General features: G+C 41.4%; 1 protein-coding gene across 4 annotated transcripts in view; it reads left to right on the top strand.

Annotated features, from left to right (window-relative positions):
* Positions 1 to 5,340, top strand: part of zmynd11 (zinc finger, MYND-type containing 11) — a 199,753-nt gene extending 194,413 nt beyond the window's left edge. For all 4 annotated transcript variants that reach the window (XM_087987554.1, XM_087987552.1, XM_087987553.1 and 1 more), the window contains one exon: positions 3,895 to 5,340. In XM_087987554.1, the coding sequence (XP_087843680.1) occupies positions 3,895 to 4,017 (123 nt within the window). In that variant the 3' untranslated portion in view covers positions 4,018 to 5,340. The remainder of the gene's footprint in view (positions 1 to 3,894) is intronic.
* Positions 5,341 to 19,496: the final 14,156 nt, after the last annotated feature.

The following is a 19,496-nucleotide window of genomic DNA, read 5'->3' as shown; positions in this document are numbered from 1 at the left end:
CACCTAAATTTTCATCCACATCATTACACATAAATAAGAGATCCCAGCACTGATCCTTGCAGAACACCACTGGTCACAGACCTCTAGTCAGAAAAACACCCCTTCACAATTACCCTCTGTCTTCTAAGACTGAGCCAGTTTTGTATCCACCTTGTCAGATCCTTTAGTAAAGTCCATATAGATAACATCCATTGACCACTCCCGCGCAGTCATGCTGACTATTCCTAATAAGTCCATTATATTCCAAATGTGAGTAAATCCTGTCTATAAGAATCTTCTCCAATAATTGCCCTACCACTGATGAGAGGCTCACTGGCCCATAATTTCCTGGATTAGACATTAGATTGAACAAAAGGACAACATTGGCTATTCTTCAGTTTGCCAGGACCTTGCCTGAGGCTAAATATCTCTGTGAACACCCCAGCAATCTCCTACATTGACTCCATCAATATGTTGGGATAGATCCCAACAGGCCCTGGGACTTATCGAGCTTAATGTTTTTCAAGACACCTAACATGACCTCTTAATCTTGACATGTCCTAGATCATTAAGCAAAAGTGGGTCCTGCAGATGCTGGAGATTAGAGTCAAGATTAGAGTAGTGCTGGAAAAGTATAGCAGGTCAGGCAGCATCCGAGGAGCAGGAAAATCGATGTTTCGGGCAAAAGTCTTTCATCAATTTCTGATGAAGGGCTTTTGCCCGAAACGTCGATTTTCCTGCTCCTTGAATGCTGTCTGACCTGCTGTGCTTTTCCAGCACCACTCTAACCATGCCCTAGAATATTAACAGACCCCTCCCTACCATCATCTTACTATCATCTATGTCTTACTCCTGGTGAATACTGATGTGCAGTTTATTTAAATCAATTCAAGGTGTTCTCTCACATCATGGAGCAAGTATATCAGCTCAAAAGGACTGAATTCTATGACCTCATTATGAGCATCCCCAATGGCAAGCACTAAAAAGTGCATTCCTTTATTGTAAGCACTAGGGCATTCTGGATAATAGGTATAATCATGGTCTTCAAAGTTTGGCATACTTTCAGTGGTCCTTTGAGATCGTGGATGATTTATCCGAGACAAGCTCCCATTTTATTATAATCTCAGCTGATAATAACATTGGCGAGGTCACAATCCAGAATGAAACCTTGCATGGTAGACCCTAAGTTTTTTTAATTAATTAATCTCTCAGCATATTCATGAGAGGCTGTCAATATACGTTTAACAAAAGGAAAACACAAACTGTATTATGTTAGACAAGAATTATTAGGACAACCAGTTTACAGTCATCGGGAAGAAATTTTCATCTTCTTTACCCCAGCATTTAGTGCTGTTACAGACTCTCATACCTCAATGGAAAGTCCCTGCTATCTTCAGGTAAATCTTGCTCAGCTGGCATAGCTGTCAACAGATTCCTTTCAGCAAATTGATGTGCATTTACTATTTGCTTTTTGATATTTTCTCAGATAATCATCTCAGATGTTATTACATGCCTTCGGAGTGAGTGGGATTTGACCCAAGCCTCCTGACCCAGAATTTTCACTGTACTCGGCCACTGCACCACAAGAACCTCATGCTATTTCCTTCAGTTAATGTCTATCTTCAAGACCTTTAAAAGCTGCTAACACAACTCATTTCCACTTACAGGAGTTTCCGAGATTCATGTTTTCAATGGCCATGTAGGATACCTTCTTCTTTGACACCCCCACAGCCTTCTGCTTCTGATGATTTCTTCTTCTTAACCTGTAAAGGTCTCAGGATTTCTCCCTGACTGTTTAGAGACTGCTGATAATAGCAGCTCTGTAAGGGCCCCCTTACCCTGCCTGAACCTGCTTCTGGTCCCTTCGCTCTGGTGGTCATCAAACTGAAGTCAGTGAGCATCTTTGCAATTATTTCCCTGGGTGCCTTACTGGGCATTTCACTGAAATCTCTCAAATTTTCTAAATGCTGTTTTGAACTCGAAATTCAAAACGACTTTCTGACCTTAAACAAAGGCTAGATCTTCACAATACAAAATTAAAATTCATTTTTCCTCTACTTTTGAACCAAAGTTCTGCAATGATGTTATGAACCTTCACAATACATCACCTATAGCAATCTGTATGTGTTTTGTATTTGCAAAGAAGTTGATTTTATTTGTAATGTTGTTTTGAAATAACTGAAAATGCATTTAAAGGCTTGTTTTAATTATACATTGTCAACCTAGAGATGTGTGAAAGTGTCATAAAGGTGTCCTAGATTTCACTACTCTGCCCGCTTTATTGTGGCTGTACTTGTGGACAAATTAGATATTTGAATCCACAAGTATAAAGTATGAAGTATCAAAATTAACTGATTCTACCAGAAGTGCATCACTGTAACTTAATGCACAAATGTTGTTGAAAAATCATTTGACATTGACGTGGCTTAAGATATAAAAGTGCAGATGTTTTGCTAAACCTTTGTGCACACCTAGTTAGGTGTCGGGGATTATTGTGTATAGTTCGGTGCATGAAAATCAATGAGGAATGTCAAGGTTTTGGAGGACGGAGACGAGACCTATAGGCGAAACAGGATGAGAGAAGTTAGGTTGTTTTCCTTAGAGCACAGAAAGGCAAGGGGTAACATAACATAAGTATTCAAAAAAGAGGAAGGATTTGATAGATCAAGTAAGAAAATGTTTCCACTGCCAGACAGGATAGCAATCAGAAATGAGATGAAGGGACCCGTTTTTTACATAGTAAGTTTCGATCTTGTTGCACTACCTGATAGGCTTCAATAATAACTTCCAGAAGAGAGGTGAATAACTGTGAAGGGGGGAATTATCTGGCACATTATCAGGATTGTATGCGATCCTTCTGTGCTGTATCATTCTATGGGTTAAACCATGGCAGTTTGAAGAATAGCTGCATTGTTGATACTATTATTCAACTGAGATGTTAAATTGAGGCTCTTCCTGACCATTAAGCTGGATGCAAAAATAGTCCCAAGGATCACATTGAAGTGGCTGATGTTTGTTGGGCACTGTATGTAGGTTTCTGAGTTTATGAATAAAACAAGTCTGTATTTATTCGGCTCTGAAGCATTTGGGATATTAGGAGGATATTAAGGCTATTATATCAATGCACGTCTGTCTCCTTTAAAGACTCTGCTGCAGAAAATCGGTCATAAAACCAGCTGTTGACTCCCGTTCACAAAGTTAACCTAAAGAGAAGTGCTGAACCATTTTGAAAGGGAAGCATTTGACCAAATATCGTTTGTAATTTTGAGTTTGCTTAGGAGAAGAGCAAATGAGCCAAGCACAGAACTACACTCAACTGTTTCTCTCACATACTTTTAGTTCAGCAATGACTCATTTATGGCTGTGATGAAGTTCAGGTTTCCAACTTTAGAAAATTGCTGACTCAAATATGCTTTCATTTAAGCAGTGTTTGAAATGTATTAATATCTTCTTGCATATCTTCAGTGTATTTGCGTATACGTCATACAGCAGAGCCCTCTTGTGGTGGTAACTTATCTTGAAACATCTTGAAGATGTTATTTTTATCAATCATTGTAAACTCTTTAACTTTCACTGAACAAATTCAGATGTAAATTCTAGAATTCCTATTCTCATGTCTAGTAGATATCTAGTTCATGTCTAGTAGATATTATTCTGGAGCATCGTGATGTCATAGCCTACTGGAAGTTGAAAAGTTTGATATAAAATTAACTTTTCAAATTGAGCAAACTTTTAATTGTTATCAGAAACAAAATGGCCTGGAGTTGCAGTTTATATGTTTACAATTCAGCCATAATTTAACATGTGCTAGAAGAGAGGGTTTAGGCATTTCCTGTATGTTTACTTTCAACTGAAATTGTTGCCTGAAATTCTCCAGGAATTGCATGTAATCTTGTTTTTTTCCCCTCTCTCTAGTGCTACAACTGTGAAGAAGAAGCAATGTACCACTGCTGCTGGAACACCTCTTACTGCTCCATCAAATGTCAGCAAGAGCACTGGCATGCTGAGCACAAACGAACCTGCCGTCGGAAAAGATGAAAGTTCTCTCCTCCACAACAGCCATACTAAGAAACAGAGATTGCTTCCTTCTCACAGACAGTGCTGGTTTTAGTTTGGAGCCACATTTCTGTGAATCTTGCTTCCCATTTGCACCAGCATTTTAATCTACAAAGCTTAGTTTCCTCTCTTGCCCCCTCCCCCAACCATCGCCCACCTACCAGTTAGCCGAACCAAGTCAGTCTGTGTTGATTTTAACCAGATACTTTTTTGTGTGTTTTTTAACTTCTTTTACATCAGTGGTCATGTGATCAATACTTCGGGACAGGGTTGACACAGCAGGTAATAAACCTGCTTTAAAAAAAATAACTGTTAATATTTCCCAACTCTGCTTTTTTATATTTTTCTTACGTATGCTACTTTTATTAATAAAAATGAATGTTGATCATGTATTAAAGCAGGGAAATGGGATTTCTAATGAGCTGGACCTTAGAGATGGAATGAACATTTAGTTCTGGTTTTGTAATTTGCACATTTCTTTTCTTCCTAACCCAAATGAGTCCACACGCATGTAAAATTGCCAAATACTACCTTTATGTACCAGTAGGTATGAACAGAAAAATTACAGTGAATTTTGCTTTCTGCACCAGTGTTCACTGAATATCTGTGCAGTTGTCTGTCTTGCAGTTGAATTGTATAAAATAAAATGAAGCACTTAGTTTTTTTTCCAGCAGCTCTTAGGTTTTGGATTGTAATTAGCTATTGCTGCCTGTTTGCTTACAGTCCTTGTCACCTTAGACAGAATGATGTATCTGCATGTCAATCCATTTATAAAGGCATTGTGATTGTGATGGGTCTGTACCTTGCTGCGTGTCTGGTACAAAACACATACCAGTAACTGTTTCGTGGTATTGCAGAAAACGGAAAATAATTTAAATATAGAATCATTCCAAAGGCTGTTTAAATCTTTTACTCGTAGCTGCATGAAAGTAAGACACGTGTAACTTTGACTGTTCTGTTTTCATGTCTTGGTAACAGCATTGCACCTTCTTCAAATTATGCAGTATAAACACTCTGTTAAACATGACTGTGGCCTGATTTTGTTTTAAATTATCACTAAATTAACCTGCTTTGGATTGTTTTAGATGAAGCATTAAAATCAATTCATAGCTAAATACAGTTGCCATTTGTAACTCCATCACATAAGGTTTAGCCACTCTGCACATTTACTCATTTTAGTGTGGCATCACATGGCAGTTAAATTAGGACATGGCAAATCCTGGGCTTTTTTGTAAGTTTTTCTTACTGGCAATATATTAAATCATCTGTGTTTACATTGGGCAATAAATGTATTTCAGAGATGTACTTTGAATGTTTAACTTTTGGTGTTTATTTATATATAAATATATAAAATAAAAATAATTGGCAAGGACTGATGCAATGTCGTCTCCCCATCTGGAGAGGTGGGGCTGTTTCGATTTATAACTGAACAACTTGTTTAGATGTTGATCCATGTACTATTCAAGCAAATTACTGTCCACAGTTTGAAGGACTCTCCAAGTCTTTGTCATTTGTGTTTAAAATCTTTTATCAATTGGCTTTCGATTTCTGTGGCTGATTCTAAAGAATTGAAAATGTCATTTTCCATCTCAGTTGTGCTAGCCCACCCTGAAATGCTCCTCATATTTATTTTGCATTGCACTGCCCACCTTTTAGTTTTGTTCTCGATCTAAGTGTGCAGAACGGGCTTGTTTTAATTCAGTTTTTGCTTACCTTTATGCCATTTATGCTTCTCCTTCCCTGTCTCCTTCAAATGCCCCACATCTGGCAGTTCTGACACAGGCTGTTATTGAGCATGGAGATAATACTATGTCACTCAACATCATGGAGTGCAATCAGGCCATGTTACAGACGTGGAAATGAGCTGTCTTTATCAAGAGCACAAACATGAGCTGGAAGTGTCATCACAGGATTGAATCAGGCACTAAGATTGTGAGCAGGTTGGCTGAATGCAGACTGTTATGCAGGAGAGGGATTGAGTCAGTGGTTAGGAGTAGAATATTTTTCAAAAACCTGTCATTCTGCTATTTGCCTACATTTCCTTTGTGATTTAAGAGTCCAATCTGCATCCTACCATTTCTGGATTCTGGTATATGTGGCAGTATAATGCATATTTGCAATGTGTCAAATACCAGCAGTGTAGAATTAACTAAATCACTATAATGCATCTTCAAAAATTGTTCTTGACCAGGTAGAGTTGTTAGCAAGATTGGGATAGAGAATTGGCTAACTAATAGAAGACTGGGTTGAAATGAAGGCATTTTCAGGATGGCAGCCTGTGGCTGTGGATGTGCCACAGAAAACTGTGCTGGGGCCACAATTATGGGCAATATATCTTAATGACTTGAATGACAAGCATATGTACCATCACTGAGTTTGCTGATGAAACAAAATAGGTGGGAAAGTGAGGATGACACAAAGTGCCTGCAGAGCAATAATCCACAGGTTAGGTGAGTGGGCAAAGACTTGACAAAAGAAATATAATCTGGGCAAGTGAGAGGTTTTGCACTTTGGCAGGAAAAGCAGAAGAACAGAATATTATTTAAATGGAGGGAGATTTCAGAATGCTGCATCGTAGAGGGTTTAGGGGTCTTTGAACGTGAATCTCAAAACATTAGCATCCAGGTTAAATGGATAATGGGGAAGGAAAGTACAATGTTGTTTATTTCAAAGGGAATAAAGTTTCAAAGTAGGGAGGTACTAATTGGTGTTTAGAAGAATGAGAGACTATCTTATTGAAGCATAAAATTCTTTGGGAACTTGACAGGGTTAATGTGGAGAGGTTGTTTCCATTTATTAGAGTACAGAATCAAAGTTACAATCGCCAAGTAAAGGATCATCCACTTAATACAGAGATGAGGACAACTTTCTTCCCTCAGATGGTAGTGAATCTGTGGAATTCTTTCCTGTAAACTGTCAAGCCTTGGTCCTTAGCTGTATTCAAGGCCAAGATATGAATCAGGGGTTTTAGGGAGAAGGCAGGAAAATGGAGTGGGGAGTTACTTGACCAGCCTTGAACCAGGGTCACAGTCTACGGATACAGGGTGGGCCATTTAGGATTGAGTTGAGAAATTTCTTCACCCAGTGAGTGGTGTTTCGGTGGAGTTCTTTGCCACAGAAAGCAGTTGAGATCAAAACTTTGAATGTTTTCAAGAGGATCCCTTAGGGCTAAAGGGATCAAGGGTTTGGAAAGAAAGGAACAGGGGGTGGATGATTAGCCATGGAATGGTAGAGTAGGCTCAAAACGCCATTGGCTTACTTCTGCATTTAATGGTCTAATGGGAACAATAATCATTCCTTAAATCAAAGACAAATACTAAAATAAGGTCAGGAAGTGAATGAAAAGGTGAGAAGGGACAATCATGTATTTTTTATAATTAGGAGAAGTAGCTAAGTTTACTAAGATGAGGAGAAGTCTTAAACAAATCATGGAATCACAAAATGGTTACAGACTGGAAGGAGGCCATTTGGTCGATCATGCTGGTGACTGCCTCAAGAACTAGGCCCACATGGAAACTGCTTCTTCTGTGCTCTCAGCCAGTATATTTCAGAACCTAATGACTTACTAGGTCTTGTATATCCCCTGGTTCTTTAATCAATTCTCCACATCTTGTCCTCTGATTCTCGGCAATTTGAACATTGTAAACAAATTCTCGTAGTGGGTGATTTAGAACAATTTATCAAATCAAAACGCAACCTTTTTTCTGAGGAAAACAGCCCTTTTGCCAATCTATCCACAAAACTATTTCCATTAATTTGTTTATGGGCTATGGGCACCACTGGCTTCGCCAGCATATTTTACCCATCCCGAAAATCTTGCCAGATTGCTGCGGGTATACAGCACGGAAACAGGCACTTCGATCCAATGCCTCCATGCTGACCTAGATATCCTGAATTAATCTAGTCCCATTTGCCAGCATTTGGCCAATATCCCTCTAAACCCTTACCATTCATGTATCCATCCAGATCCTTTTAAATGTTGTAATTGTATCAACTTCCATCACTTCCTCTGTCAGTCCATTCCATATATGCACCACCCTCTGCATGAAAAAGTTGCCCCTCAGATTCCTTTTAAATCTCTCTTCTCTAACTTTAAACCTGTGCCCTCTAGATTTGGACTTCCCTACCCTGGGAAAAAGATTTTGACTATTCAGTCTACCCACGCCCCTCATGATTTTACAAACCTCTGTAAGACCACCCACCCATCAGCCTCCGACGCTCCAGGGAAAATAGCCCCAACCAATTCAGCCTCTTTTTAAAGTGTCACATATAAGCTAGAGCAATTAAGGTTGGCAGGTGGTCTCCCAAAAGAACATTAGGTAGCACAGTGGTTAGCAGCACTAAGGACTCTGGTTTGATTCCAGCCTTGAGTGACCATATGGACTTTGCATATTTTCTCTGTATCTGCATGGGGTGCTGTGCCGTCCCTGTGTCCCGGTTTCCTCCCACAGTCCAAAGATGTACAGGTTAGGTGGATTAGCTATAGTTTTTTTAAAAAAAGTGGAGTTACAGTGATAAGTTTGGGCGGTATGGGGTTGGGTCTAAGTGGGATGCTCTTGAGGGTTGGTGCAGACCTGATGGGCCAAATGACCTCTTTCCACAGTCTAGGGATTCTATGATCCTGTAAAACAGTTTTTATTGACACCATTAACATTTTTTAAAATTCCAGACTTCTGTTGAAATTAAATTTCATCCATTGATCCACACAATTGAAATACCTTACCTCTCGAACCGTTCTTGCACAGTTTATCTCTACCTTCATTCCTTCTTAAAGTATGGCATCCAACAGTTGTAAAACCATCTCCATCTGAAGTTGAACCAATGTTTCCAATAGGGTTATCATCGTTTCCTAGAGTATACGCTCTCGGCCCCTCAGTGTACAGGATCCTTGGCTTCAGTGTTTTCTCTGACCTTTCCCAATTTGTGAATATCTCCAGATCCAGGGCACCAGCCCATTGACTGTCTGATTCAAGCAGACCCTTCCTTATCTACTGACAAAGTGCCACTACTTCTGGGCCTTGGCAGTGTCAGAACATTCCTGAACAGAGTTAAAAATCACACAACACCAGGTTATAGTCCAACAGGTTTAATTGCTCCAAATGCTGGTGTGCTTCCATTAAACCTGTTGGACTATAACCTGGTGTTGTGTGATTTTTAACTTTGTACACTCCAGTCCAACACCAGCATCTCTTAATCATACCTGAACAGGAAATTGTATCCTTTATATTATCATTTTTCATGTCCAAATGCATCATTTAATACTTGGCTGTAATAAATTTCAGCTGCTCTGTGCCAGTGCATTTCACTACCTTCTTCCCTTGACGATTCACTAGTCCCCTCACATTTCATAATATTTCCAAGATTCTGTTAACTGCAAATTTTGGAATGGTGTCCTGCATTCCTGATGTCTATTTTGTGTCACTCAGCCACCTTTATTCCATGGATATCAACTGTGCGGGCAAGTCTCAATATCTCAGACACACCTATATAAATAATGAACCCTACTCCTTTTGCCAACTTTTAAATATTTATATGACAAAGGGGGGATCTAATGTTATCTACCAGTTTCTCCTCAAACTTCTCTGCTGCTCTTTATCGCTTTATCACTTCCTCTAGGAGCATTCTCTTATAGATCATTCTCTATAACTTCAGGCATAACCCCCTAACCCCAACTACCAATCTATTCAAGGATAAACATACTGTACTATGCAATACATTTTAGGGAAAGAGCATTGCACCACTGTGTAGCAAAATATTATCGACCTATATAGAAAACAAGATCAGAGCTGATACCTTAAAGCAAAGTGAGAATGAATCATGATTCAACAGTTGGGGACAGTAATGTTCTGGGCAGCAATTTTCAGGGTGATAAGCAAATGAGCTTCCAGCATTATCATCAAGTAATAGTGTTTGCTGAATTATAAGGGATAAATTGGAAAAAAAAAATTGCTCGCCATTTTAGCAAACTGTTGAACAAGGAAGGTAGAGTAAAAGAAGGTTTTTTTAAAAAATTTGCTTTTAGGATGTGGGCATTGCTGGTTGTGAACTGGCCTTGGGGAAAGAGGTGCTGAGGAGAAAGTGAGGTCTGCAGATGCTGGAGATCAGAGCTGAAAATGTGTTGCTGGAACAGCGCAGCAGGTCAGGCAGCATCCAGGGAACAGGAGAATCGACGTTTCGGGCATAAGCCCTTCTTCAGGAAGGGCTTATGCCCGAAACGTCGATTCTCCTGTTCCCTGAAAGAGGTGCTGAGCCAGCTTCTGTACTGCTGCAGTCCACACGGTGTAGGCAGTCCCAGGACTTTTGCTTGGCAGCAGTGAAGATATTGTAATCCATGTCAGGATGGTGTGTAGCTTCGATGAGAATGTCCAGGCAGCAACATCCCCGTGAATCTGCTAGCCTTATACCAGGTCTTGACATTTAGAAGGTTCTGTCGGAGGAGCCTGGTGAGTGAGTGCAGCACATCTTTTAGATAGGAGACAGTGCTGCCACTATGCATCAGTAGTGTAGGTGGTGCCAATCAAGTGGGCTGCTTTGTCCTGGATGGTGTTAAGCTCCTTGAGTGTTGTTGGAACTGCACTCATCTAGACAAGAGGGGAGTATTCTATCACACACCTGACTTGTTCCATGTAGATGATGATGGGCTGAGGGGTGTTGGGAGTCTTTTTTTCTTATCCCAAACACACATACACCATGCATATGTGTGTGTGTGTGGATGGTAAGAGTTAGGTTCTGTGTTGAATCTGTAGTCCTGTGATGTTGGTGTATGATTTGGGATGATCATTCTTGGACTATAATACAATATACACAAAGCTGATTCAAACTGCTCATTGGTGCCATGCCATTTTGGTCCAGAACTGTGGAGTTGCTAAGCTAGAAGGGACAAGTCATTATAAAATCTCACAAAAAGATTGGCATAGCAGGAGACAATTGGAAGTCTTGTCACGAAGAGAACCATGATTTTTAAAGTGGCCAATCAGAAATGTTAAGCAAATCCATGAACTGTTCATGCACTGAGAAAGCAATTCAATGGCAGGGTATTTGTGATCATGTCCAGCTATTCATGGCTGAATAAGGGAGAGGTTATTTTGTGATTCAACGCACAAGAAGAAAGTTCGAAGACAAGAGGAACTTCAGAAAGCAGAACAAGAGACCTCTGCCAGTCAACCAGTGTCACAATCTGGCATCCTGCAGTGGATCAACTGAAAAAAAACATTACTTTTACTAAATATTATTTCTTTTCTACTTACTGTGATAAATAAATTCTGTAAAATGTTTAACAACGTATTTGTTTTTGATTGGTTTTTGGAAATAGCCAGAACTAGTAAATATTTAGATTAATTCACTCAAACTCTAATTATATTTGACTTAGGCTTTAAAATTTTAAAAGAACCTCAAACATTTCATACAGACTCATTGCTTTTTACAGAGTCCAGTACTTCAGCTCTTCCTTGCTATACAAGGAATGAAGTGAAATGGTTGAAGATTAGCTTCTGTGGGGACCTGAGGAGGATGCTACAATGGATCATCCAAATGACACTTCTGATTGAAGATGGTTGCATGGTCTTTTGCACTGAGCTCTCCCTTGTTGAGGATGGGGATACCTGTGGTACTTCCTTGTCCTTCTGTGAGCTGTTTAATTGTCCATTCCCATTCATCCCTGGACATGGCAGGACTGCAGAGCTTAGATCTGATTCATTGGTCAGAGAGACCGCATGTTGGTGCAGCTGTTCTGCTGCATCAAATCTGGACTTACTTCAGTGGATCCAAATCGTTCAGCACACACACTAAGTAGCAGAATGAAGAGGGAAACTATGACAGCCTTAATCTTTGAGAACTCCATCCTATGAATCTATTTTCCTTTTTCCATTATGCCAAGTGTTTACTTTCTCAAGGAAACGAGAAATGTTTTCTCATGTTGTTTAGTTATGCTTCATATCCCCCTCAGTACATTTCCCCACACAGGATCAATATTTCATTTGTTCTTTATTGTTACCATAGCCTTAGAAGGACCATTGACATCCCCTAGTTTCTCAGAATGTAACTCTATTTCACTCTATCTGTGGAGAGTTAGACCTGCTGAGTTTCTCCAGCACTTTCTGCTTTTATTTCAGATCTTCAGCAGTTTGCTCATATACAAATAAGTTTCTGTCAAAGAGACTTGAAGGCTGGAGGTGGAATGTTTCTGTGGAAAATGCAACTACTTGGGGGAGGAGATCAGAAAATATTCAGGAAAACTTTGGAAGACCTCAATGCAATGAGGAGGTGAACTCCTAACACTCGATCTATACAAATAACAGACGTTGTGAACACATGAGATGCTGAGAAATATGGGGAAAGAAGAGCAGTGGGTTGTTAGTGCATGCTGGTGATGTGACCAGATAGAGATTGGTACTCAGTACTTTGCCATGAGTGTACGGTTTAGCTGCAAAACTCTGTTTCAACACAACATAGTTGGCATTATTAACTGCAGATGGTCATGATTGATTAAATAGTGAATATATCAATAAATTGAAAAGATTACAATTATAATAACGGTTACATGTCACTGTCAGCATGTTATGTACTAATTAAAACAAAGAACTGCAGATGCTGGAAATCAGAAACAAAAGCAGAAATTGCCGGAAAAGCTCAGCAGGTCTAGCAGCACCTGCAGAGAAAAATCAGAATTAACGTTTCGAGTCTAGTGACTCTTCCTCAGAACAGATTCTATTCAACTTGTTGATATATTCAATACTTAATCAATCATGGCCATCTGTAACCAATTTGCCAGGTTTATTGTAACCTTTATTTCGGGGATTAAAAAAAAATGAACTGACTTGCAATGCAGGAGTAGCAATCCTGTCCTTCAATGGAAGTAGAAGACTCTGTCAAGTCTTTGTGTTAATGTGTTCTGATTTGAAACCACTTTGACACGGTATTGTGCAAATTGCAAATTGAATGCCTTAATGTTCATTGTGATAAATTTCTGTGATACAGTCAGTGCACCATATTTAAGTGAAAACTGTTTTAATAATTCCATAATCTCTTGCATTGTACTGCAAAACATTTTGTTTTCCAGAGGAATTAAAGAAATTAAGTTAAAATACTTTTCAACATCTATTGCTGGGATTATTTTGGTACACTTAAACCTGTATGCAATGCCCCAAAGTGATCAGGCAAGGAGACAATGTAACTGTTGCATCTTGCCATCAGCATGTTAGTATTACCTTCCAGAAATATGCTCAACGATATCACTGTAATGGCGAACTGGAGATCTAAATATCTCATCATTCATCTCAATTAGATGACTTGAAGCATGACACACACAGTGGAACTGTGCTGCTCTTTGAATAGCTCAGCACCAACTCACAATAGGCTAAAGCTCAGATATTTTTGTCAAAGTGCAAATTAATGAGGTGAGTCGTGGCATTCATAAGGTATTTAACAAGCTATAATCCCCCTTAACTGTGCAACTTTTCTGCTGGGCAGCAGTAAGCTGCCAGTTGAGTTGATGCATAGACAATTTGGTCCTGATGTTGAGACAAGGTGAAATTTAATTTAGATAAATGCAAGGTGCTGCATTCTGGAAATGCAAATCAGAGCAGGACTTATACACTTAATGATAAGGTCCTGGGGAGTGTTCATTCACTACATTGTCAACTGGGAAAACAATCTGTAAATTGTTGATTCAAACTCAATGTCAGTCAAACATTCATCATCATGAGAACAAGACATGAAATAATTGTCCCAAGTATCAGAGGACTGCTAACATTGTTTAAGTCTAATAATATTGCCCAAATATTTAATAAGAATATGAGTAAAATAACCTTGGAGTGCCGGTTCATAGTTCCTTGAAAGTAGAGTCACAGGTAGAAAGGATTGTGAAGAAGGTGTTTGGTATGCTTTCCTTTTTTGGTCAGAGCATTGAGATAGGACTTGGGAGGTCTTATTGCTGCTGTACAGGACATTGGTTGGGCCATTTTGGGATATTGCTTGCTATTCTGGTTTCCCTCCTATCAGAAGAAACTTGACAGAGTTCAAGAAAGATTTACAAGGATGTTGCCAGGGTTGGAGGATTTGAGGTATTGGGAGAGGCCGAACAGGCTTGGGGCTGTTTTCCCTGGAGGGTCAGAGGCTGAGGGACAACCTTATAGAGGTTTTAAAATCATGAGGGGCATGGATAGGATCAATAGACAAGGTCATTTCCCTGGGATGTTGGAGTCCAGAACTAGAGGGCATAGGTTTAGGGTGAGAGAGAAAAAATATAAAAGGAACATAGGGACAACATTTTCACGCAGAGGGTGGTACGTGTATGGAATGAGCTGCCAAGGAAGTGATGGAGGCTAGTACAATTGCAACATTCTGGAAGGGTATATGAATAGGAAGGATTGAGAGAGATATGGGCCAAGTGCTGGCCACCTGACAGGAACTCAGACAGAATGTGCAAACTCCACACAGACAGTCGCCCAAGGCTGGAATCAAACCCAGGTACCTGGTGCTGTGAGGGAGCCATGCTAACCACTGAGCCACCGTGGTACCCAGTTTCTGTTTGCATAGAAAGCCATACAGATCTGTAGCTAGGGCATTGGCCAGCAAGACAGAGCTAATTCTTTTTGTTCAGAAGAAATTTTCTAAGAGTGATTTACAGGTTGTTCTGTTATAATGCACATTTCATTAACATGCATTTGCTATAACACGGTTGATGATTTGGGGACACGGTTTCTAAGTTTTAAAGCGTGTGTTGGTTATAGTATGATTCCAGCCCCATTTGTTTAAAAGGTGCTGCTATTACACAATTTTCTGATAAACATGGGATTGCATGAGAATGAGTTATGGCAGAACTAACAGTATTTAACAAAAATGATTACAATTACAAATACAAGTAAAGTTAAAATTTACAGACATGTACTAAAGCAAAGAGTACTCTAACTCTTTTTCTTCCTTTTATATAAGAGAGATCCTGCTGCTCCAATTTTTTATTTAAATGACAATTCAATGGCCCTGAAAATACAGCTCTCCTAGGAACAACAAAGCTTTAAAATACTGGCAAAGCAAAGCTGATGTCTTATGTAATCAATCAACACAAAGGGAGACAGCAGTCTGCATGATTTTATTACTTCGGTGTGCCGTAAAAATCTCTGAACAGTTTGTTAAAATTATCCATTACAGATCACAAATTCTATACGTTGGCAAAATCATACTGCAGTGTCAATCCTGACTTTCTGTAATCCTCTACCTTGTAGATACCATAGCCTAGCGGTGGTGGGATGACCAATCTGCAGAGACCTTGGTGTAAGCGCAATTCATGAATTTCAATCAACACCCACTGTGTAGATTCTGGATGAGTGGTGCTGGAAGAGCACAGCAGTTCAGGCAGCATCCAAGGAGCAGCGAAATCGACGTTTCGGGCAAAAGCCCTTCATCAGGAATAAAGGCAGAGAGTCTGAAGTGTGGAGAGATAAGCTAGAGAAGGGTGGGGGTGGGGATAGAGTAGCATAGAGTACAATGGGTGAGTGGGGGAGGGGATGAAGGTGATAGGTCAGGGAGGAGGGTGGAGTGGATAGGTGGAAAAGGAGATAAGCAGGTAGGACAAGTCTGGAAAAGTCATGGGGACAGTGCTGAGCTGGAAGTTTGGAACTAGGGTGAGGTGGGGGAAGGGGAAATGAGAAACTGTTGAAGTCCACATTGATGCCCTGGGGTTGAAGTGTTCCGAGGCAGAAGATGAGGCGTTCTTCCTCCAGGCATCTGGTGGTGAGGGAGCAGCAGTGAAGGAGGCCCAGGACCTCCATGTCCTCAGCAGAGTGGGACGGGGAGTTGAAATGTTGGGCCACGGAGCGGTGTGGTTGATTGGTGCGGGTGTCCCGGAGATGTTCCCTAAAGCGCTCTGCTAGGAGGCGCACAGTCTCCCCAATGTAGAGGAGACCGCATCGGGACCAACGGATACTCCCACAGCTACCTGGATTACACCTCTTCCCACCCTACCTCTTGCAAAACTGCCATCACGTATTCCCAATTTCTCCGCCTCCGCCGTATCTGCTCCAGGAGGATCAGTACCACCACAGAACACACCAAATGGCCTCCTTCTTTAGAGACCACAATTTCCTTTCCCACGTGGTTAAAAATGCCCTCCAACGCATCTCATCCACATCCCGCACCTCCGCCCTCAGACCCCACCCCTCCAACCGTAACAAGGACAGAACGCCCCTGGTGCTCACCTTCCACCCTACCAACCTTCGCATAAACCAAATCATCCGCCGACATTTCCGCCACTTCCAAAAAGACCCCACCACCATGGATATATTTCCCTTCCCACCCCTTTCCACCTTCTGCAAAGACTGTTCCCTCCGTGACTACCTGGTCAGGTTCACGCCTCCCTACAACCCACCCTCCCATCCTGGCACTTTCCCCTGCCACCGTAGGAACTGTAAAACCTGCGCCCACACCTCCTCCCTCACCTCTATCCAAGGCCCTAAAGGAGCCTTCCACATCCATCAAAGTTTTGCTTGCACATCGACTAATATCATTTATTGTATCCGTTGCTCCCGATGCGGTCTCCTCTACATTGCGGAGACTGGGCGTCTCCTAGCAGAGTGCTTTAGGGAACATCTCTGGGACACCCGCACCAATCAACCACACCGCCCCGTGGCCCAACATTTCAACTCCCCCTCCCACTCTGCCGAGAACATGGAGGTCCTGGGCCTCCTTCACCGCCGCTCCCTCACCACCAGATGCCTGGAGGAAGAACGCCTCATCTTCCGCCTCGGAACACTTCAACCCCAGAGCATCAATGTGGACTTCAACAGTTTCCTCATTTCCCCTTCCCCCACCTCACCCTAGTTCCAAACTTCCAGCTCAGCACTGTCCCCATGACTTGTCCAGACTTGTCCTACCTGCCTATCTTCTTTTCCACCTATCCACTCCACCCTCTCCTCCCTGACCTATCACCTTCATCCCCTCCCCCACTCACCCATTGTACTCTATGCGACTTTCTCCCCACCCCCACCCTCCTCTAGCTTATCTCTCTACGCTTCAGGCTCACTGCCTTTATTCCTGATGAAGGGCTTTTGTCCGAAACGTCGATTTCGCTGCTCCTTGGATGCTGCCTGAACTGCTGTGCTCTTCCAGCACCACTAATCCAGAATCTGGTTTCCAGCATCTGCCGTCATTGTTTAACCCACTGTGTAGAACAGACCACACATGATGTAATTAATTGGGTCAATGATCTGCAAGGATATGACACAGACCATAACACATATAGGAAGGCCATTCAGCCCATTGAGTCTGCTCAACCATTCAACGGCTGACCTGAAATCCTTCAACCCCACTTTCCTGCCTTCCCCCTCTTAACAGTCGATTCCCTTACCAATTAAAAACTTGAAAAAGATACACTTTAAACTTGGAGAAACAAAGGAAAATAAGCCTGGGGAATGCAGAAATGTTTGTTTGGGACTGTGCAGCAGAATAAATGAGACTAAGTTTTAGGAAAGTTGGAAGATGGGAGGCGAAGATGAGGAGGAGGAGAGAGCCATTGGAATGCACTCAGGACTGGTGCTGATGGATTGGAAGAACAGTTGCACTCTATATGTGTTTATTAGAGTGAAGTAGATAGAAAAGAGATTAGTGCCATAGAGGAGAGTAGAGGAATGGAGAGAGAGGGCATCTTGAATCATAGCAAGTATTGTAGGTTTGCTCGCTGAGCTGTAGGTTTGATATCCAGACGTTTCATTACCTAGCTAGGTAACATCATCAGTGGCGACCTCCAAGTGAATCAAAGCTGTTGTCTCCTGCTTTCTATTTATATCTTTCTCCTAGATGGGGTTCCTGGGGTTTGTGGTGATATCATTTCCTGTTCGTTTTCTGTGGGGTTGATAGATGGTATTTAGATCGATGTGTTTGTTTATGGCGTTGTGGTTGGAGTGCCAGACCTCTAGGAATTCTCTGGCACGTCTTTGCTTAGCCTGTCCCAGGATAGATGTGTTGTCTCCCAGTCGAAATGGTGGTTTGTTTCATCCATGTGTAGGGCTATGAGGGAGAGAGGGTCGTGTCTTTTTGTGGCTAGCTGGTGTTCGTGTATCCTGGTGGCTAACTTTCTTCCTGTTTGTCCTACGTAGTGTTTGTGGCTGTTTTTGCATGGAATTTTGTAGATGACGTTGGTTTGTCCATGGGTTGTACTGGGTCTTTTAAGTTTGTAGTTTTTGTTTGAGAATGTTGGTGGGTTTGTGTGCTACTAGGATTCTGAGGGGTCTTAGTAGTCTGGCTGTCATTTCTGAAACTTCTTTGATGTATGGTAAGGTGGTTAGGGTTTTTGGCTGTGGTCTGCTTGTCGTGGTTTGTTCTTGAGGAATTTGCAGACTGTATTTTTTGAGTATCCGTTCACCATTTCGACTGGGTCAACACATCTATCCTGGGACAGGGTAAGCAAAGACATGCCAGAGAATTCCTAGAGGCCTGGCACTCCAACCACAACGCCATATACAAACACATAGATCTAGATACCATCAATCAACCCTGCAGAAAATGAACAGGAAATGACATCACCACAAACCCCAGGAACCCCATCCAGGACAAACATATAAATAGAAAGCAGGAGACAACAGCTTCGCTTCACTTGGAGGTTGCCACTGATGATGTTACCTAGCCAGGTAATGAAACGTCTGGATATCAAACCTACAGCTCAGTGAGCAAACCTACACCCTAAACCTCAACCTGAGCTACAAACCTTCACAAACCTTGCAGTATTGTAGGTGGTGGAGCACATTGACGGACATCAAACTGAGATCATAGCTACAGGGAATATCATGCTTGACTGGTCTAGAGTAGGGTCAATTCTAACAGCAGAAGCAAAGTGAAGAATGGGAGACAATGTGTTTTGCAAAATGTGGAAGTGGAATGGGGCAGCATTGATATGTTTTAGGTTAACAAGAGAGTTTTTTTGTGTTTGGAGTACAATGGTGGGTGGATTGATCAAGTGTGGATGTTTTTTGTCTTGAGTAACTCAGTTTTGATTAGATGCAAAGAGACTGAGCTGGCACCTGAGGAAAGGGGGTTATAATGATGAGAGCGAACACAAGGACTAGGAGAAGACAGCAGGTATATAGGAGTTGAGCAGGGAGGTAATCAAAGTAACATGACATGCCAATATATACCCACAGAACTGTTGTTTACTCATTCATGGGATCTGGGCATTGCCATCCTTAGTTGCCCTTGAAAAGGTGGTGAGCTGCCTTCTTGAACCGCTGCAATCCATGTGCAGTAGGTTGACTCACAGTGGCATTAAGGAGTGAATTCCTGGATTTTGACCCAGTAAAAGTTAAGAAACAGTGATATATTTTTGAATCAGGATGGTGAGTGGCTTGGAGGGGAACTTGCAGGTGGTGGTGTTTCATGTATCTTCTGTCCTTGTCATGGAAGTGGTTGTGGGTTTGGAAAGTGGTGTCTAAGATCTTTAGTGAATTTCTGTAGTGCAACTTGTTGATAGTACA

Source organism: Chiloscyllium plagiosum, unplaced genomic scaffold, assembly GCF_037043375.1.
Source record: "Chiloscyllium plagiosum isolate Xiang-an unplaced genomic scaffold, Cpla_swu_hap1 HiC_scaffold_5, whole genome shotgun sequence".
Taxonomy (NCBI): Eukaryota; Metazoa; Chordata; class Chondrichthyes; order Orectolobiformes; family Hemiscylliidae; genus Chiloscyllium; species Chiloscyllium plagiosum.
Note: the sequence above shows the minus strand (reverse complement) of the source record. Positions and strands in the feature narration are given on the sequence as shown.